The sequence below is a fragment of the Nannobrachium achirus genome, assembly GCF_963921795.1.
Source record: "Nannobrachium achirus genome assembly, chromosome: 20".
NCBI classification, from domain to species: domain Eukaryota; kingdom Metazoa; phylum Chordata; class Actinopteri; order Myctophiformes; family Myctophidae; genus Nannobrachium; species Nannobrachium achirus.
In genome coordinates, this window is record NC_137827.1 from 23,263,837 (window position 1) to 23,285,269 (window position 21,433).

At 43.0% G+C, this 21,433-nt stretch overlaps 2 protein-coding genes across 2 annotated transcripts; one reads left to right on the forward strand and one right to left on the reverse strand.

Annotated features, from left to right (window-relative positions):
* Positions 1-263: 263 nt before the first annotated feature.
* pcnx4 (pecanex 4) lies at positions 264-14,011 on the forward strand. Its single transcript, XM_080751249.1, has 12 exons — positions 264-403; positions 1,600-1,801; positions 2,228-2,784; positions 3,269-3,448; positions 3,866-4,404; positions 6,772-6,872; positions 7,169-7,291; positions 8,117-8,477; positions 10,446-10,549; positions 10,633-11,738; positions 11,860-12,046; positions 13,261-14,011. The coding sequence occupies exons 2-12, from the start codon at positions 1,661-1,663 to the stop codon at positions 13,510-13,512; spliced, it is 3,651 nt and encodes a 1,216-aa protein (XP_080607375.1). The 5' UTR covers positions 264-403; positions 1,600-1,660; the 3' UTR covers positions 13,513-14,011.
* A 175-nt stretch (positions 14,012-14,186) lies between these two features.
* dhrs7 (dehydrogenase/reductase (SDR family) member 7) lies at positions 14,187-20,340 on the reverse strand. The gene is made up of 7 exons (XM_080751250.1): positions 20,144-20,340; positions 18,697-18,849; positions 18,084-18,190; positions 17,606-17,845; positions 16,449-16,571; positions 15,705-15,920; positions 14,187-14,758 (listed from the first exon to the last, which is right to left on the reverse strand). Exons 1-7 carry the CDS (start codon positions 20,274-20,276, stop codon positions 14,717-14,719), a joined length of 1,014 nt encoding a protein of 337 aa, XP_080607376.1. The 5' UTR covers positions 20,277-20,340; the 3' UTR covers positions 14,187-14,716.
* Between the last annotated feature and the right edge of the window lie 1,093 nt (positions 20,341-21,433).

Consider the following 21,433-nt stretch of genomic DNA (forward strand, 5'->3'; position numbering starts at 1 on the left):
TAATTTTTCTCCTGGCTCTCCCTGTCCATCCCCTCTTCTTTTTCTTTTCTCTTTCTGAAAACAACAAAAATGATGGAGCTTGCACAAAAACAAACTTCACCCACTTTTGTGTGTGTGTGTGTGTGTGTGTGTGAGAGAGAGAGAGGGGGGGGGGGGGGGGGCGTGGTTTTCAAGTTTAGGACCAGTGAAAAACATTTCTCCAGGCTGTCTCCAATCCCATTGGTGCCAACATGTCAGCGCGTCATCCTGTTGTTGCTTGGTGTGCTTCTGTGCTAGCCGACGTTGTTAGCCAGCAGCTACCTAACGCTACGCTAATGTTTTGTTTTTGTCATTTCACTATGCTGCCGGTAATATGAAAGGCATAACAATGCATCTCTCCCAAATAACATTTCTATTGTTATAGGTAAGTTACCTTTTTTTATTCTCAAATGCCTCGCTGTTGTGTATTTGCAAATTGCTGGTGAACAACGCTTGCTGGCTAGCTAGGCAGCTAAGTCACAGTAAACAGAGTCAACGACAGCGCGAAACACACAGTTTGCCCGTCTTTAATTTGAGTTATTCGAAACAGGTCATTGTCAAATATATTGCTATAATGATAGCTAGTCGGCAGTGTATTTGCTAGCTTTGTTTTCGTTGTATCCCAGGCAGCGTGTGCTGCTGTGTTGTTAACGTTACTGGGATATTGCTGCTAAGCTACAAGACTGAACAACACACACAGTTGTCTTTGATCTAAGATCTAACCACACTAACACTGTGGCTAACGCTGTGATAAGTCCATAGAGTCATCATAACGAAATGTTGCATGTAAGTAGTTAATACTATACTTTAACAGACATATTCTTACCTCAAATCCAATCTATTTTGACACGTCTCAGCATGAGCATACTGTACTGGGATATTGCTGCTAAGCTACAAGACTGAACAACACACACAGTTGTCTTTGATCTAAGATCTAACCACACTACACTGGCTAACGCTGTGATAAGTCCATAGAGTCATCATAACGAAATGTTGCATGTAAGTAGTTATAATACTTATATATATATATATATATATATATATATATATATATATATATATATATATATACTAATACTATACTTTAACAGACATATTCTTACCTGAAATCCAATCTATTTTGACACGTCTCAGCATGAGCATACTGTACACCAGTGGTTCTCAACCACTCAGTGGTCCTTGAGGCGGTTCAGCTAAATGTTGGAGAGTAGGTAACCAAATGGACCTTTATTATAGATCTATAATACCTCTCTAAAGCGTTAAGTTAAATTATTGTTGTGTTATTGTAAGTTATTGTAAGAAGTCTACACAAATAGGGAATGTAGAAGAATTGTTATTTTGATTGGTTGCCTGTTATCTCTTCTATGGTACCAACATCAATACAGCATGGAATTGTGGATGAAACTTTATCCAACGACAACAAAATATTCTACGTTTTGGGTCTGAGAGGCTAAATCTCATTAAATGGTGGTCCGTGGCTCAATGCAGAATAAATAATGGACCTTGATATGAAAAATGTTGAAAACCACAACCACTTCTTGTGCTTGTTTTTTTCTTTGCAAACGTCTTAATTGTTTCCAGGAGGAGGATGACTGTTAACGGTGCTGCAGCTGTGAGGAGATGACCTGCCACCCCCCAGGGCATGGTCAGGATGGGGCCAGACGTGCCCCTTCTCAATGAATACAAGCAGGAGTTCTTCTGGAAGCGTTTCCCCCAGACCGTGTTGGGAGGTCCGCGCTTCAAGCTGGGCTACTGTGCCCCGTCTTACGTCTATGTCAACCAGGTAGGGATGGGATGATGGTCGTTATTATCGTTTATCGTGATAAAAAACACTCACGATAATCGTATCATGGATATTTACATTTATCGTGACATTATGCTCCTTCATGCACTAGGATCAATTGACCTTTTATTTGCAGAGCTGCATATCCGTTACCTTTTAAAACCTCTAGTAAAACGGACCTGGAAATAACATACTTAATAGTCTTTTTTTCACTCTCTACCAAATGTCTTTGCCAAAAAATAGCCGATCTACAAGCTCACAACAGCTCACAGTAGCCCAGATCTGCTATCTTTTGGCACATGTTCCGCCCCAGGATAATGGATGTTGGGGATATTTTGATTATCGCGATAATACTGTAAACCGCAATTATTTTGGTCACAATAATCGTGACATAACATTTTCATATCGTCCCATCCCCACAACCAGGCGCTCCTGTTCTTGACACCATGGCTGTTTGGCGGCGTCGGCACCCTGCTGTGCCAACTCCAGGTGCTGCGGGAGGTCCACGCCGCGGTGCTCTCTGGCATGCTGATGTTTGGGACGGCGGCGGGCGTGCAGGCCCTGACGCTGTACGCCGCGCGCAGGAGCGGCACGGTGGAGAGGCTGGGCGCGCCCAACGTCCTGGCTGACGAGGAAGAGGTGGAGTTCACCCACTGCGTTGGCCCAGAGACCGTCAGGTTCATCGCCCCCGGGAAGAGGTTTGCGCTGAACGTGTTGCTGCACACAATTCTGGCTGGGATTCTGTGTGGCTTTGGGACGTGGTACGTGCTCCTGGGCAGATTGACCGCTCTCTACGGCAGTATTGGTGTGTCCTTGCTTATATTCATCCTCAGCTGGGTGACCCTGTGTATAGCCGAATATTCACTCATCATCAACACGGCTACGGAGACGGCCACTTTCCAGGCTCAAGACACCTATGAGATCACCCCGCTCACCCGGCCCCTCTACATCTTCACTTTCATCGCTGTGGACTTGGCAGATAGGTAACCAACCACAAACGGGTCGTCTTGATGGTGTGTTGTGATCTAGTGTTGATGTCTTTTTTTAGGCTAACCTCGGAAGTTAGTTCCACCATGGGTTTCCTTGACAGATTCATGTACTGGGGTTTGGATGCATTAAGAAAATAAGCTCAGAAAAAGGCTTACGATAGTCTTATTATTATGTCGATACACTTTAATGATTTTTGGAGCGGTGAAAGCGCTCCCAATAGACAGGTATGTCCGTGGGTATGTGGCTGGGTGGCTGGCTGGGTGGCTGGCTGGCCGTGTCCGTAGCCTGGCAATACCTTGAGTGGCCACACACAACACACTAGTTAAAGGAGGGGCGCTGTTTTGTGCAGGCCAGGCACACTCACCACTCACTCACAGGCACAGTTTACAGTTTACAGTTTAGGCATTTAGCAAGCTGCTCAGATTCACCGCTCCACTTCGAACCGAGGTTTGATTTTTTTTTAAATTTTCCATTTAGGTTCACAGGTCCTGTGCCCGAGCTCCAGTTGGCCAGTCAGGTGCTCCATGTTGTGTTCCTACTCCTACCTCTGCTGTGGGCACTGGGGATGCTGTCGCCACTGGACGCCCTGCTCCTCTGGGGCATGGAGCAGTCTCTTGTGTTTGGCTTGGGTGGCTCACCCATGTCCAGCAACCTCAGGTGAGCTTTTCCCAATTCAGTGTTTATTCAGTCAAAAAAGTATTTCGTTTTTCAGTATTTGTGGCACATTATATTGGCCCTCTAAAGCAGTGGTTCTCAACCTTTTCAGACGGTGACCCCTAAATTAATCATATTTTAACTGGGGACCCCCCAAATTGACCCCCCCTCAAATTGTCGCTTTAGAAATGTGTAGATACCCCCTAATGACTTAAACTTTATGTTGGTCTGTTTACTGTTGAGTGAGAAAACAATGTTAACATTTCGCTAAACATCTGGGGACCCCCCAAAATAATATGGCGGCCCCCTGGGGTACCCGACCTTCAGGTTGAGAACCACTGCTCTAAAGGCTAATTTATACCTTACCCTAACATAACGCAATTCTGTATTTGTATTCTTTGTGTGCACTCTGCCTTGCAGGCTGCTGGTAATGTTTGCTGTATCTGTTGGCGTTGCCGTGTGCAATTTCTTCATCCCGTCCACACTGGGTGTGGTTCTGTTCTCCGTCTCCATGGGATTTCTGTTGAGCTTGGACCTCAGCCAGATCGGCAGCCTCTGCAGTGGCTCCAAGGTGGTCCGCGGGAAGGACAGCGGACGGCATAGGGGGGGGTCGCCGGCCCCTCCCACTTCATTTGGCTGGCATCTGGGCTGCAGGGAGATGCTGTCGTATTTGTGCTTGCTGTCGGCAGCCATGGCGGACGCTGGGCTGCTGCATCACTTCCTTGGCCCACCTCAACCCAAAAACCTAGTTGGCGGACCTCAGGCTCCTGTCAGCTATCTCCTCCTTGTCCTCTTCTTCCTCTGCTGGGCTCTCAGAGAGATCCAGGGGGCCTATGTGTTCGGCGGGGTGCTCATCAACCCCTTGTACCCACGAGGCATGTCCAGTGTACCGGTGTTCAAGCAGAAGAGTCGGGGTCTTCATCTTGCAGCAGGAGTCAGAAGGCTCCTCCTCAACCTTGGTGAGCCTTGGATGTTGAACCTCAACTGTTCTTCAAGCCCCCTTCCAATATATATATATATCTTTTTTTCAGCTGTTTTTTTTATTAACATGGGCATTCTAAAATCCCACAATCGTTGTATCGCAAGTTGCATTGTGAACTTTTAGAACATTTCCGCCAATAACGACATGAAAAATATGTATATTAAACCATTACATGTTTTCTTTTGCCAACTTGTATATCCACTGATTCCTGAGGCTCCAGAGGCATTATATGCCTTTTTTTTGTTAAGATCTTTCCACCTTTTATTTGGATAGTACAGTTGAGATAGACAGGAAACAGGGAGAGCGGGGCAGGGAGTAGGCCCCTGCAAGCCCGACGGGACCCGACCAGGGCCCGGCCCGGCCCGCCAAAACGGGCCGGGCTTGGGCTCGTTTCGAAACTCACCAACGGGCCTAGGGCCGGGCCCGGGCTTAGAACCATGCTCGGAACATTTCGCGCTGTGAATTTCACACATGACGTCTCTGTGTGTGCGCTTAGCTAGAATGGAGTGTGGTGTGTGAGTGAGTGCTGCCTCCCATAGCCTTCTAGGCTAATAGCCTTCTAGGCTATGGGTTCTATCCGTATCTATAGCAACCACGGCTCTGATTGGTCGTGACATGAGTACATTAGCCAATGGAGAGTCGCAACGAGCCGAGGGCTTGACGGCTTTTCTTTCTTCTCACAGTCTACTCTGCGACTCTGCGAACACAGCGAGACTAGAACATTAGGAGCACTACTGCAGTTTCACCCATTTCACCGTCATTTCTCAAATAAATCGCCCTGTAATGATTCCCCGACCTCCCGAGTCCCGTATCAGTTACGGGATGCGTGCGACGATACTCTGTATTTTACGAGATGGCCACGGGCGGCAAGCCGACAATAATATCAATATCTAATTGCTGTGAAGATATACAGTAACATAACAAACGGTGGGTGGAGGAAGATTTCTTGCGTTGTGATGTGATGTGTGTGTAATTACTTGCTGTGCTGTTGTGTTGTGTTGTGTTGACTTCTTTCTTTTAATCAGAGCGCAAGACGAGCACAGCTATAGAGGGCTGTACATACATCTCTCAGTCTCCGTCCTCTCCGACCATAGTTTTCGTCGGAAAGTTTCGACTTTCTGACGTGCGTGCAGCTTTCCGAACTCAAATTAGGAGTAATCCTTTTCAGAAGTTGCAAGAGATGTCATTTTGTAGTTGAACTGGACCTTTCCGACGCAAATTTCGGTGGTCTGTGACAGTATGGACTCCCCTTGAGAGTGTAGCTGAAGCAGCGCGCAGCGCACACAAATAATTAATTAATAATAAGGTGACGGGCTTCGGGCCGGGCTCGGGCTTTAAATAGCAGCACCAAACGGGCCACGGGCCGGGCCTGGACTGAAGTCCACGGGCCAGGGCCGGGCCCGGGCCCACATTTTAGGCCCGTGCAGGGGCCTAGCAGGGAGTGACGTCTGGCTTGAGAATCAAACCTACGATTCGCTGTCGGGCTGAATTAGAGCCTATATGCGTTATATGCCTTAACCACTAGACCATCCACACCCTCATAATGCCATTTTGATTTTAATGCATTTCAAATTGAACTGAAATGGTATTGGCATAGCATTATCTCCACTGGTGCACACACCTACTTTGAATTAGGGATGATACGATACCGATAATGGTATCGGGAAAGTCACCGATATGGCCTTATTTGGTCATATTGGAATCGGTGAGTACGCCAGTCTATCCACCGATCCAATACAGGGGTAAGGGGTTGACACTGTGGCAGGTAAATAAAACGTTGGGCATGTGGAGTTTGCTTTATAGTGGCTCAAACACACAAGTGCACGTTTGTGTGAGGAGTCTGGACGCAACAGTCTTTAGTTAGCTGTATAAACAACATGAGATATCTGTCTAATAAACACTAACAGCAGCTCAGCGTCGCCGTCTCTACTCTCTCTCACACTCACTCACTCACTCACACACCACACAAAGCTCATTAGGCGTTCAGTAGAAAAACGTTGCGACTATTTAACTCTCTATATAAAAAATTGAAAAACGCCTGCATGTTGCATGTGCCGCGGTTCCATATAGTCCCTGTGACTGTCTGACCGACGAGACGTGTGAAGAAAGAACCTAGCAAGCAGCTAGTCTGAACAGTCAAAGCATAGCATGTGTCAAGCAGACGAACGTCAACCCTTAACTTCCAGTCAGACTTCAACCCTTAACTTCCAGTCAGACTTCAAAATAAGAGCGTTGTCTTCTTTGAAATAAGAGTACAACAGTGCATGTGCATTACTGTATATGTGAGTGTGTTTTTCCCCTTTAATAGTGACCGTACTGATCATTCCTATGTTTAACTTTACAGTGTCTCCATTTGCAATGATTGCCTTCTTGTCCATGGACAGCTCTGTGCAGCGTCTCCACACAGCTTCCCTAAGTGTGGGATTCACACGGGCATTTAGAGTGGTAAAACCCTCACTCACTCACTCACTCAGCCTAAACATCACATAATATATTCCCATTCTGCATATCTCTGCATTATGAAAAATGTAAGAGTTTAAAGCATACATCTCCTGATAACTATAAAAAATATTGATGCTTTATGTATGGGTCAAAATTGGCTTGGGGGGGAAAAAGAGGGAGAACACACACTGTGTGCTTGAATTCTGTGCAAACTCCTGATTCTTTCCTTGCTATATTGGGTAGATATGAATTTCTACTGTAGTAGTTGATTCATGACTTTCTCTGTGGATGATGTGTAGGTCTGGCAGAGCTCTGAGGATGCACTGCTTCACATGGTAGTGGTAGTGTCTGTGCGTCTGGCTGCTGGGGACAGGACTCTGCCAGGATGGGACAGTCTGGGCACTGGAGTCCAGCTTCTTTTGGTAAGAGCAACTTCACAAGGTCATTCATCAGCCCACCACAACTCAGAACTATGAATGGTCTTTATGTATTCTCTGTGAATTGTGCAGTTTTTGCTGAGGTACACTGACGCATAACAACGGTTCTGTGATTTAAAATAAATTTAGAAAATAAGCTATTTTGTAAAAATAATAATAAAATAATAAAAATCTGAAGATGATGGCCAATGTTGGTGATAATTATAAAATAAAAATTCATATATATTTATTTTTTAACTGAGTTAGAATCGCGCAAACACGAGACAAAATTAATTTCCCATAGGAATTACCGGGAAACTGTTTTTTCCAAAATCTCAAAAAGTATAACCATTGGTTGAAATTTGTAGCTCAAAAGATGTGGACTAGTTTTAAGTGCCAAATAATGTGGATGTCAGTAATATAAATGGTAAGACAAAATTCATTTTCCATAGGAATTCACTGGGAAACTGTATTTTCAAAAATCTCAAAGTATAAAAATGGGTAACTAAAACAATACAAGCAATGATAGCTGTGTAAAGCTGAACAAGTTGAAGTTTGAATGAAATGTGTTGCTCAAAAATAAAAGACTAGTTTTAGGTGCCAAAAAATGTGGATGGGACAACGAAGTATACTCGCTAAAGCGAGCCCACAATTAACTCATAAGGCATGGCTCACTTCACACTGGGTGTGATTTATTCATGATTTTTTAATACTGTATATTGATAAAATATATATGATAAAACCTCTTTAAGGCAGGTGATGTTCTTCTCCATTCTCACCTTTACGAATGAGTCCATGCTGTTGATGTTTATTTCACTTTTCCATTGCCAGGTGGGCCTCCTATGTGACAGAATGGTGCAGTTCCTGGCCAAGCTGAAGTTCACCTTGACTGTTTTGGTGACATCCTGGACGGAGAAGAAACAGCGGCGTCAGTCGGCTGGAACCCTGCTGGCTCTGAATGCCTCCCTCTGTCCTCTGCTCCTGGCTGTGGTGGCCCTCTCTGCCATGTTGTCTGCCCCTCTGCTGCCCCTCTTCACTCTGCCCATCTTCCTGGTCGGTTTCCCCAGGCCTCAGCGCAGTTGGCCGGGGCCAGTCGGGACCGCCTGTCCCTGTCCAGACTCCATCTTCTACCAGCAGATGAGTGGAAGCCTTGCCTCCGCTCTGAGGGGGGCCTTCGCCAGGGGCTCGCTTGGTTAGTTGGTTAGCTTCTCCATAAAAAACTAGACCAGGTCAACCTGGTTGTGCCAGACCCCCTGTCTGTCATCATCATTTATGACATCATGCCTTTTGTAGGCATGTCATCATCATGTCATCATCATATATACCCTTTATATAGAAAACCAGGACAGACAGACAGACCGACATTTGCTTATGTAGGCCTACCCATTTCATGGGTCTGGCAAACATACCGGACCAGGACACCCACTACCGCCCGGATATGAGCTCACCAATGTTTTAGGGGTAGTTTTAATTTCTTTAGATAAGAGTTTGGACTAGATGGGATGCTGAGAGTCGTATCGGGAAAAGACTGTCCGGCATCGAACCGGAGATGTTGCAACAATATGGTCGGCCCACTTATCACTCATCCACCAGAGCGTTTCAACCGTATTCGTGAATTTTAAGTTGAATTGCAGTGCATGTTTAATCGGAATGAGAATTCACTTAAGCAGTCATAGAAATGGTACATTCAACTGCTTGTTCACCATCAGAAACCAGCAAAGGACCACAGTAACTCAACATTTAAAATTGTAAATTTCAATTTTCAATCACCAGTGAAACACAGTAACGCTAAAAGCACACTAAAAGCTTGAAATTTAAATGTATGGGGTTTTAGTTACTTATCTTACTGATGAAGCCAACTTAACTCTCACTATCATGCTGCACTAGAGGTGTAAAAGATTCTCCAGCAGTGTTCAGAATTTGTTTTTGTCTTAACGGTACACATTGCCTCTTAAAAGTTGTGACACTGAACTTTTGCAAGGGTCAACCAGGGACCGTATTATGCAGATGAAAGAGCATCGAAGGAAGGAGTGCCTCTTTTGGTTTAATATTAAGAGGAATGTTGTCATGGGTAGATTGTGGAGCCGCTGGCAGTGATGCAAGCTTGCAGGATCCAGTTGTGCTTCCTGTGAAGTGACCCGAACAAAATAGCTCTGATCTGTATTCATTACATCCAAATGTTTCCACACCATTAACCTCATAATACTCTTAAGCCAACGGAAGCTGCTTCTGGAATTTTCTACTCTGCTCTACAGTATGTGATATCAGGAGGGGGCAAGAGACAAAAAATGAAATGGTGTCGCTGAGTACAAGCTCAATTATTCATGGGTTGATGACTCAAAACAGAAAAGGGGGGGGGGGGGGTGATCTGCAATGATGTCATCACTCAATCTTATTGTTTTCTTGGCGAGCTTGGGGGTGCCTTTGCTGTAATGTATAATTCAGACCAAACGCTTGTCTTTTGATGTTCACAGTCTACCGAGATGGCAGTTTGTTACATTCGCTTTTCCCTTCTTTCCTTTGGCCCCTGTGCAACATAGTAGCTTGTGCATCAGTGAGCAATGAGCAGGAACGAAGTATGCGAGCAGCACAGCGTGTCGCTTCCCATCACGAGGTGGTGTCTGTGACTATTCCGGGTTGTCATTATGGGACATGACATTATCCTTGAGCCACGCATATACTGTTTCCTCTTAAAAACTAAGAAGGCTACCGGCGCCTTTCTGCCGCCACTTATCCATTCTGAAATAAACGTCTGTCTGCTTACCTCCTGTTGTCTAAAATTGAAAAGACCGCGTAGGGATTCTGAGTCGCCTCCCATAAGGCAAATGAATATTCAGAGATTAATGGAAAGCCAGGGCAGAGAAGGAATTCAATATTTAGATCTCTGTGCAGTCAGCCAGTTTAAACCGTATCATGACCTTCCTGTAGAACTGAAATGGAAAGCGTCACCCTGCAGCTCATCCAGCAGCCAAGTTATCCAAGAGACACTCACTCTCTTGATGCAAAATGAAAGGGCTGTGTGACCAGGGGCCTCTTACTTATGTATATGCTATGTATGCTTCCTTTTTCCTTGCCCTCAATCCCCACATCACAACATCTCTCTTAACTACACGGTAGATGCATGCATGGCTGATGTTGTGTTTTGTTCTCCCTGCTATAGGTTCCTTATCCCCAGGCTCGCACTTCCTCGGTCGGTTCCAAGACCGTATGGTTTGGATAATGATTCTGGAGAGGGGTTATGGCTACTGTACAGTCAATATTAAGGTACTATAACGGCAGAGTTTCCATATTTGAGGGGATAACTGGAAGGGTGCTGTGATATTTAATTGAATTACTTTGTTTTTTAGGGTCTGGAGCTGCAGGAGACCTCCTGCCACACAGTGGAAGCACGGCGGGTGGATGAGGTGTTTGAAGGAGCTTTTGAGCGCCCAGAGCGCCTTGGTTTTACCCAGGGCCTTAACCTGCACTGGGGCAATGCCCTTAGCCCTTGTGCCGCCCTCCCTGTGTGGGTCTATTCTGACGCTAGGAATGTGCTTTCTGGCATCATCGATTCACACGACAACTTGAGGAAACTTCAGGATGACTTTCTGAAAGCACTGGTTTGGTTGCTCCTCCGCCATTGCATTCAGAAGCGAAAAGGCTTTATCTGGGGAAGTGAAGAAGGTCCGAGAGGTGGCAGCAGGAAGTCCCAGTCCTCCCAGTTGGCCCATTCCTTCGCTAACCAGCCTGCAGAGGCTGTCATAGTGGAGTCCAATGTTTCCTCTCTGAAGTTCAGGCAGGACAGCTCGAGTATGACCTCCTTTGGAGACTGGTCAGATGAGGACGACCTGTTTGGTCCCCAACCGGCCAGGCGAACAGTGGCGTTGGTGAGTACAGAGGCTCAGCTGGGACACACAACATTGCAGACGGGGCCCTCTCTGCCTGGCTCTGTGGAGATGGATAGTCTATTTGAAAACATGGCTCTCTCGGCCCTGCAGCCACTGCAACCTCTGGGACTGGGCCTTGGGCTCCCAGCGGTGGATAAGGGCCGGAACCCAGAGGGCTTTGCAGAAAGTCCTGCGTCACTCCCTCATTTAAATTTCAGCTGCCCACAGTCTGAGGCATTCAACCTGCCTAAGGGATGGAGGACAGCCCCCTTGCTACCATCCCGTTTACAGCAGCTCAGGTCTTTGTTCCCTGAGGACTGGTTTCGGTTTAATCTTGGGCGTTTTGGGTCCGCCGTGCAGGGTGAAGACTCTGAGGACATGACGAAGGCCCTGAAAGAGGATGAAGCACTGAGGGAGCTTCATGCTCAAGTGGTTCTGTCATGCCTCATCTCCCTGGGGGCGGAGTCCACCTTTACCAGCCCCAGCTATGTGTACAGGCTCTACTGTGGAGATGTACCATGGACAGAAGGACTCGACTGGCTTTCTGCTAGTAAAGAACTTCACCAGATTGCACTTAGAGCATTTAGGTAAAATGGGCAACTTGATTGTAATCAGTACGACCACAAAAGCTATTTATATTTCTGACACCAGAAAAGGGTAACTGATCTAAATGTTGTTCTTCCTGTTTTGGGGTTTTTCTGATTTCAGGTTCAGTTTCAAGCTGCTGTTTGATCAGGCAAGTCTAGGGCCTATAGAAGGCCCTGAGGAATTGTTCACCACCTTGGAGGACTATGACAGGGACTGGTACATTGGCCTGGTGGCGGAGAGAGGCTGGCATGACAGTGTTCTTCAGGAGAAACCTTTCCTCTTCTCACTAGGACATGACCTCACCATGGTAACCAAACACACATCAATCAATCAATTCAATTCAATTCAAAGGAGCTTTATTGGCATGAGAAAACATACGTTTACATTGCCAAAGCAAGTATCACAAGTATAATCAATCATAGACTGCATGTACTCACTTGCATTCTAGTTGAATCTTGTCTAGCTGTAGCAATTCAGGGCATTAAGCGAATTTGTTAGAAGTTAACAAACTCGGCACAAAAAACGAGGTACAGCTTGTAAGCATCGGGCATTCGAGGCATGAGCTACACAGCCGAACGTGTGGGTAGTGCCGACCAAAGTTTAGCCAAAATGGCTTGCAATATACTGTTCTGCTGGCATTTACTCTCGTTTTGGGCTTCCCTGACACTGAGCTGTGTGAGTGCAATCATTCAATGAACCAAGCAACAAAGGTGAACACGAAAAGAATTGTATTGCAGGCCTGCCAGGCCATTTTGACCGTTTTTGGAGGGGTGCTACCCACACGTTTGGCTATGTTGCTCATTCCACGAATGCCAGATCCGTACAGCCTGTACCTTGTTGTAAAGGTGACAAATCAACGATAACAATGATATCAAACACGATACCATTTGGCATAATTAAAAAGGAGCTATAATGGACTGAATGTTGGCAAATGTTGGGTCGGTGGTACCGACACGTTTGGCTGTGGTGCTCATTCCACTAATGCCTGATGCTTAACTGTACCTCCTTGTAAAGGTGACGAATCAATGATAATAATGATATAAAACACAAAAAGAAATTGTATTATTAAAGGGGAGATATAATGGACCGAAGTCAAGTTTCCTTTCTTTTTGTGCCGAGTTTAGTTATTACTCCTTTAAGCCTTTGCATATCCTGAGGCCCTCAGGCTGGAACCTGCTGGGTGTTTTTGAGTAAAGACTGAAGACCAGGGGTGACCGTGTCTTTGCTGTCGGGGCCTCTTAGCTCTGATATGACATGCCTGCCCGGAGGAACTCCGGCTTGCTCATCATTCTAATTCTAAGACGCTTCTTAAATCTTACTTTATTAAGAGGCCTTTCTATAAATTATTACATTTTGTTTGAAATTGTTAATTCCCTAAACGTTTTTACTTCTTAATGCACTGCTGATTTTATTACATTTCTTTAAATGGCATTTTGTTTTGATAAATGCTTTATAAATCAATTTGATTTACTATTATTAGCATTTATTATATAAATACATTCGCTACTCTCCTGTCCACAGGGCACGTACACGGGACGAGTGCTGTCCCTGCAGGAGCAGCTGGTGCAGGTTGGTCGCCTGAATGGAGAAGGGGTGCGTGGACAATGGGCCAACTTGTCCTGGGAACTCCTGTACGCCACTAATGACGACGAGGAACGATACAGCATCCAAGCTCACCCCATCATGCTGAGGAACCTTACTGTTCAGGCGGCCGACCCGCCTCTTGGGTACCCCATTTACTCATCTGCCCCTCTGCACTTGCCCTGCTTCTGACCACTTTTTACATGGGTTCGACTTTTAGGGAATTCACACTGTAGAAATTCATGAGTATTCATTTAATTCTAGGATTTTGCAGTGCAGGATTCCCTGGACCACACGGTATAACACAGTGGTATTGTCAGTCTTTACTCTTGTACGAGTTACAAAAGAAACTGTACGAGTTCAGTCAACTAAACAGTGGTTAGTGATTTCTTGGAACTGTACATTACAGTGGATATAATTTGCTTTGAACATTTTGTACTTTAGGCCACAGCCATCTCAATTGTGCCACTTCTTGGTTTCCACAAAAATAACGTTTTTGTAGATTTGTATTTATATTCATTAGTGATTGAATTTGCCCACTTCAAGAGATATCAACATAATACCTCTGGGTTGATTGTTTTTTCCTCATTTGACCAAGAAGCTCTTCCCCTGATAAAAGAAAAAGAAGGGACTTTACTGTTTTATTAGGAAGTGTTGAATTCAAGGATGTGCCTTGGGTTTGTCTTTGCAGTATATGTAATGTGGTTCGTTAATATTTGCTATTGTTTTGTTTACAGTTCACTTGTTTACGGTTTAGAGCAAAGAGTTCACCATGGTCTCCTGTATGTAAAGATTGATTTTGTGTAACTATATACTTGTAATAAAATGGCTTGACAGAAACCTCTTCAATTTGTTTCACTAAGCAAATCTTCCCAAGATTTTATTACATTAATAGTAATACATTGTATTTGTAATGCACTTTACATTTTTAGTACAAATCTAAAAGTGCTATTCATGATGCACAAAAGGGTGCATGGAAGGACAGTTAAGTAGTTTATGTAGTAAACTGTAAACTGTAAAAAATAAATCTACTTCTTGACAGCTCTTTGTTCATATAACAGTGCAGTGCCTGTTCTGGGTGTGTCCGTTTGGAGTGGGCGATTACTTGGTCACCGGAAATGCTGCTTGTGGTGTTTGAGAACCGCTCATCTGATGACTTCACACAACATTGCACTGCCTTGGGTCCTCAGCAATATACCTGCCAAGTGTGACGTTGATCAGATGAACCCACTCTCCATTCCCCAAATAAAAAAAAAGGTGACAGACAACATGAGGCGAAATGATAATTGATCAGTCTTTTGCCATGTGAAGAGGTCTAAACCTTTCAGACTGAAAATGTTTGACCTTTAGCAAAAAAAATGAAAAGAAATGCTGTTCCCTCTTTGATGTATGGATTTCAGGAGGTCTTAGGCTTGGTGAAGTATGCCGAGTCTGCATCCTGCAAAAGAACCGTAGTAAGAATTTATGGTAAACTGTAAATAATAGAAATAACACTGCAACAATACAGAAATACATAACTTTGACTGAAATTTCCCCAGGTTTACTATATAATGTGTTAAACAATAATCGAATCAGCAGATTTGCCCATTGTACTTTCTTAGAATGGAGTAGTGGACTATGTCCATCAGTGTGGTTTAGATTTAAATTGACAAAGAATTAGGCTTAAACTACAAACCCCATCAACACATTACTGCCTATTAATGCAATGTTGATATGATATAATAAATCCTGCCTTAATGCAAGCCTTAGAGACCTGAGTTGTAAAGAGCTGACCCAGCACTAATTGAATACTTTACATTTGATTTAATTTACACATACAGTTTAATTTTAAAAAAATGACGCTATATGTGGGAGATCCCACTATACCGCTCTTCCTGCATTCACCAACTTGTAATGTAACATTGTCCTGCGTGAGTCGTGACACTTAAATATCTGACCAGTTGGAACATGACCTTTTTTGTGTGGCCCTCAGCTGTCACTGTCCAGCAGAGGCCACCAGACACATTGCTCAGTCAGCGCCATTGGGAAGTGTATTCTCTGTCATACCCTGGCCACCTCCTCCTCTTCATCATACTGAAGCAAGGTCAGTAACAGCTGAGCCCCCCTAGCTGTTAAGAGACCGCTCTAGTCTAAATATTGTCTGCCACGGTGTGCTTTACTCAAGTATTTTCAGACCATTCACAAGGCTAGATATAGTCTAAAGAACCCAGGTCTGACTCTACCTGCTTCTCAACATAAATAAGTTTGAAAGTCTCTGGACAGTGCCAGCATGTATTATGTATAACCTATTGAAATTCAAAGGAGAATAAGTCAATTAATCTAGTTTCACTTTAAACCATCTTTATCCACTCCTCTGAAATGCCTAAAATAAGTTATATACGTACCACTCCAGCTTTAAAATTCTTCACCCTTTTTTTGCCCAATACATTTGTTAGGAACCAGGCCCAAGTGGGAGCATACTGCCACAGATAATAGATCAGGAGGAATGGTTGATTGGCCATCCACATTTCCTGGACACCGTTGGATATGCCCACCAAGGTTAAGCGCACACAGCGCTTTGTGGACATCTTGTGCATCTGGTTCCCTGCTTGGGGTACAGACTTAGGTAAAGAAGAAAACGAAGAGTAAAGAAAATATGTTACTGGTGCAAATTACAAATTGAACATGAAAGACAGAAAAGGCCTTGTATTTATAACATCTAGTGAGCTTTGTGATGAATAAATATAGAATTTCACATGGGCATTCGTCATTTCCCAAAGTTTGGCTACAACAAATGCCTGGGCGTCTGGGAGATCATTTGTTTTGTCATATACCCATAGTCCTATTTAGTTACAATGACAATGGGAAAACAGAATTTGATCAACGCAACAACCGTGATGGCTATGCTGATTTCCGAGCGATACGGTAGTTCAGTGCAAAGTGATAACCACTTATCCGACTAACTTCCCATGAACAACGCAACACGCCCTCAGGTCCTCTGTGATACACACGCCTAGTTTGAAGTCCATCGGTCACCTGATTCTCGAGTTATGCGAAAGACAGACGGACACGTACAGATTTCGTACATTTATAGATTCATTTAATCACCCAGGACAAATAAAGTTTTGGTATGTAATAAAGAACATTACCTTTCCCAGTTCCTCTGTGAAGGAATTCTCAACAATCTTTGACACCACAGGTCCTGGACACACTGTGCTGATCAGTATCTTTGGATAGTCAGTCAACTCAGTACGGAGAGAATTGAAGAAGCCCTGTAGAATGGCATCAGTCAACAGAATGCCCTCATTCATATAATTATGACCCCTTTATCTGTTTCACTGTGATGGCATTTTCCAGTACACAGGAAATATTGTAACTGTAGCACAAAGGATAATTACATCACATCCTGTGTTCAAACCAGCCTGGCAAGTGGCCTTAGCTGAGTGGGTACTAGAGACTCATGACACTGGGAATCGGAAGGTCACTGGTTCATCCTCAGTCTGCCCAGTATATGTGTCAAAGTGGCCCTGAGCAATACAATACACTTAAGTAGTTCACCTCCAAAATGACTACTTTTTTATTGATTGCTCACGCCATGGAGACTTGAGTTCAATAATATTTTTTAGTTTTTTGTCGCATTCCTAAGACAAATAATTTGATTACAATAAAGTTAGCCCCATTGATTCCGGATATCATCCGGAATCATACATTTACTATAATCCTTTTTTTTCCTTTTTCTTAGGAATGTGACAAATACCAAAAATATTATTGAACTCAAGTCTCCATATGGTGTGAGTAATCAATAGAAATAAAGTCATTTTGTGGGTGAACTACTCCTGTGACTCCTAACTGCTACCCAGGTGCGAAATGAAGGCAACCATGCGTGCTTATGGATACCACCGCTTTTCTAGGGAGACCCACTGTTATTGGCTAGTAGTTGCCGTGATTGACAGTAGCGTTTTTGTAACTATGCATAAACCTAACCTTAACCCTAATCTCAGTTAGACACAGTATGCCTAAACCTAACCTCACAAAAACCATACCTAAACCTAAGCTTTAACCCTAACCTAACCTCAGTCAAACTATGCCTGCCAGGAAGCCATTCAGACACCGGTAAGGCGGTCTACGCTAGAACGTTGGTGGAATCCATAATAACGCGTCAGCCACTGCTCCTATAAGTTAGGAGCAGTTGAAAATGTAATAAAAAGTAATAAATCATTAAACTTTTTTCTGATATAAAACATAACTACCATGAACATTTATAACTAACTGTACGTGCTGCAAGTGATAAGCAGTCTTCCTTCACCTGAAGAGCATGTTTGGTGGCAGAGTATCCAGTTGCCAGGGGTGCCCCAGCGATGCCAACTACACTGCTCACAGTCACAATACTCCCAGTCCCTCGTTGCGTCATGTGTGGCAGCACCTGCTTGGTGAGTGAGACTGTTCCCAAGAAGTTGAGTTCCATCAAGGCCTGGTACACGTCCACATTGGTCTCCAAGAACAGAGAGCGTTGGCTACGGCCAGCATTATTAATCAGGATATCAATCTGAGTAGATATACAAAAAAAGCAGAATTTATATGACAAATTCATGTGTGTGCTTTAATGTTACATCCATTATGCAACTGTAACCTGGTAATGCTTTATTATTTTTCCAGAGGTTAGGCTAGATGAAAACATGTTCAAGTATGTTATAATGCTCTTACTGCAATCCCTGTGATATATTAAAGACAGAAAGAAATACTGCATTATACATTATCAGCTGCAATAGCTTCAGTTGACTTACATTGCCAAAGTGCTGGATAGCAGCTTTTGTTTTTGCCTCGTGGGATGTCCTGTCCAGCAAATCAAGGGGAAGAACAAGAATATCCTGATCCGATAGGCTGGAACACTCTTTAGGAATAAGTAATTGAAAAAGAATTACATCATGGAAAAGAATCACATACTGTACACTAGTTAAAAGTACTACTCTCTCTATATATGTAAATACACAGTATATACACCTTAACGACTCCCTAATCGGGAGATAAGCGACCATCAGGTCGCATACACAAACTTTAGAAGGCAGTCGTAGCCAATCAGGAGTGAATATGGGAAATGGGACAGATCCATGTTGATGACATGACTTTAGAGATACTGTGTACCATTTTGTGTGATTTTAGGCAAAAATCTGTAGGAGCAGTGTCCAAAAATGTGTTTTGCTAAAATCGGCCTGATGGTGGCGCTAGAAGAGGGCCATGTGACAAATCAGAGGTTGTGAGTTGCCATCCAAGGAGTGTGTGTGCCAAGTTTGGCATCGATAGGGGCAACGGTTCCGGAGATAAGAGTAGGGCCAAAACTTTAACACTGGAAGGTATGTTTTTACAAAAGCTTTGTTTCACCAAAAATATGTTACTCACCCAAACAGCGGAGTTTAACCTTACTGAGCTCCTCCTCCCGACGAGCAGACAGAATCAGGCGTGAGCCACACCCTGCCAGTTGAATGGCCAATTCCTCTCCAATGCCACTTGAGGCTCCGGTGACCCATATCACCAGCCCTTTCAACTTGGTCTCTGTGTGGTTATGATTTATGCAAGTTAATGTTTACATATGTATGTGTTGTGTCTGTGACTAGTTAACACTGCTTCTCAATCTCAACGTTCAAAATGTACAGTAGTTAGACTGTATTGAAGTAGACCAATAAAAAGACATACTACTGTAGGTAATAGCACAAAGAATTTCTATGCCAGTAGTCCTTAAGTTGAGACAAGTCTCAAGACCACATTCTGTTGAGTCTTGCCTGCAATTGTATTTGTCAGTCTCACTGTCTAGGACTCAGGATTTACTGAGATGTACTGCTCTCATTCTCTCAATATAAGTGTGCTGTTGGTTTTGGTTATTCAGATTAGTGTTATGCCCTACCAAAGGCTTTAAAGGAGTGTAAATCCCTACCCTCCTTTAAAACTGCTCTGAAAAGTCACTTACAGGCGGCTGCTACTCCAAACGTAAAAAAATACAAAGTCTATCCTTACCTCCTCCTGACCTTTCTACTGTAAATACCATTCATTTTTATTGTGTTTTACAACAGTTTTTTATGATATTTGCTGCATAGTACTGTGTTTTATTTGTCTGTCATTCAATGTTATATGAGTTTAAAAAAAGGACCCCAGTTGAAACAAGCCAAGGCTTTCCAATTCTTCTGAAAATGTGGCTTATATTATAGTTGACCTTGTACCAGCTGAACTGTACTGTCATGAAACTGTACCTTTTCCTAGGCAAACCTCTAATAACGTCTTCAATCAAGCAATCAATCAATCAATCAATCAATCTCACCCTCAAAATTTGGAAATCTCACCCTCCAGTCATTATAATAGCCACAGACCAGTAATAAACACCAGTTTTGATTGAATAATTTATTAGAAGTTTGCAATAGAAAAAAGTACAGTTTCATGACAGTACAAATCACTGGTACAAGGTCAACTAAAAGGAGATCCTAGAAAGCCGAGGCTTATTTCCAGTTTCCTAGCTAATGGGTATAAGAATATAATGTTTATGTTTGGTGTGAATGATGGCAAGATTATATTGTGCAAACCCTGAAGCTTTGCCCGGGATCAGGATAGCTAGTTAGCAACCCCAATCCACACTCTGTTTTGAACTTGTTAGAAAGGTTCAAGGTACAAGGTCCAGTAGAGTAGAAACCGAATTGACATAGGATCATTTATTGAGGATAAAATAACTTTTAATAAAAGACCGCTATTTGTGTTAGTGACTGCTATGTATATTGATATCGTATCAGTAAAGCACATGATAGTTACTGTAACAGTCAGCTGAAAGCTGATCACTAAAACAGTTATGAAGGAGTCATACCTGGTTTTGTTCCTGCAATGCATGCCCATAATAGAGTGAAGTCAGCATCCGCAAAAATGAAACGCACAAACTGAATCACAAAGTAAAGTGATATACAATAGCACAAAGCAGAAATGAGGGTACAACAATCCATCTAAAAAGAGTGTGTTGCACGGTGCAAGATTGTGTTGCTGCTGAATGAAGTAACGCGGATGTTGTGCATGGGATTTTGTGTGAAGCGCAAAATAACTACGTCACTTCCGGTGTGGTGCTGTCAGGGCAAAAGCACGTGCCTATGTTGTCAGTCAAGTCTCACTGTCGTTTTAAAATATTTGTCATAAGATGTAACCATGTAATGAAATATACTGCTGACGTTTAGAATGTTTTTAATTGATGCATTTTTAATCTGGGTGCTGTGTAGGCCTATGCACTGCAGCCTTCTTTTTCATTGCCTTCAGCTCAGTCTGGTGAGGGGATATTGAACGTATTTTAACTTCTGTGTTAAACTGTATTGCTTTTAATTTTTTTTTAATTTAGCTGTATTTATATGAGGTACTTCTTTTATGTTTCTTTTACTTCACGAGGTTTTCTTTATTATGTTATTTTCAATGGAAAGCACTTTGGGTCAACTTATGTGTTTTTTAATGTGCTACAAATAAAGGTGACTTGACTGTACTTCTTGTAAGTAGCCTGAGCCATAATCTTGTCGAAAATAGATATATTGCCCTTATCATTGTCACGTGTTAAGTGATATAGAAGGGCAATGTTCTGAAGTACTAGAAGAAACAATAACCATCTTGGCCAACATTAGGCTACTTGTCATACTTACAGGTTTTCATCACACATTTTTTTTTATACTTTATTGTCAAAAACATGTAACACATTTTCATAAAACAATTAAATCATATTATCATTACGTTACGTATGTTATGTCCGTTTTTTAAGACATTTTGACAAAAAATTTTTTTTGTGAAAACCCTCAACCCCACACAAAAACCTGAAAACAAAAACATTTACAAAGAAAAACAAAAATACACCAGACTGAAAAAGTACAAAAATGTCATCACACATAATCATCTTTTTTGCATTTCTGATTAGTGATTTAAGGTTGTTTATCCTATCTTTTGACTAGATCCACCCTTTGCTTTTACACGTGTGATGTCTCACACTAAACACTATACAGTCTTTTTTGTGTTTAATTTTAACTTAGGCCTACTTATTGAAATGTTAATGCAGAGTACAGTTTTCAGTCCATTCATGATGTAGTGAAAGCAATTTACACCAGCTCTTGAAACGTGGTAGAAAGAATAA

Excerpts from the sequence above, each read along its gene's own strand:
- pcnx4 (XM_080751249.1), top strand. The coding sequence starts at position 1,661 with ATGGTCAGGATGGGGCCAGACGTGCCCCTTCTCAATGAATACAAGCAG. Across the intron at positions 10,550-10,632 it reads ACTGTACAGTCAATATTAAG|GGTCTGGAGCTGCAGGAGAC; the intron begins GTACTATAACGG and ends TTTGTTTTTTAG. Across the intron at positions 12,047-13,260 it reads TAGGACATGACCTCACCATG|GGCACGTACACGGGACGAGT; the intron begins GTAACCAAACAC and ends TCCTGTCCACAG.
- dhrs7 (XM_080751250.1), bottom strand. The coding sequence starts at position 20,276 with ATGGATTGTTGTACCCTCATTTCTGCTTTGTGCTATTGTATATCACTT. Across the intron at positions 18,850-20,143 it reads CATTGCAGGAACAAAACCAG|AGACCAAGTTGAAAGGGCTG; the intron begins GTATGACTCCTT and ends ATAACCACACAG. Across the intron at positions 14,759-15,704 it reads AGAATTTTAAAGCTGGAGTG|GATGCAGACTCGGCATACTT; the intron begins GTACGTATATAA and ends GTTCTTTTGCAG.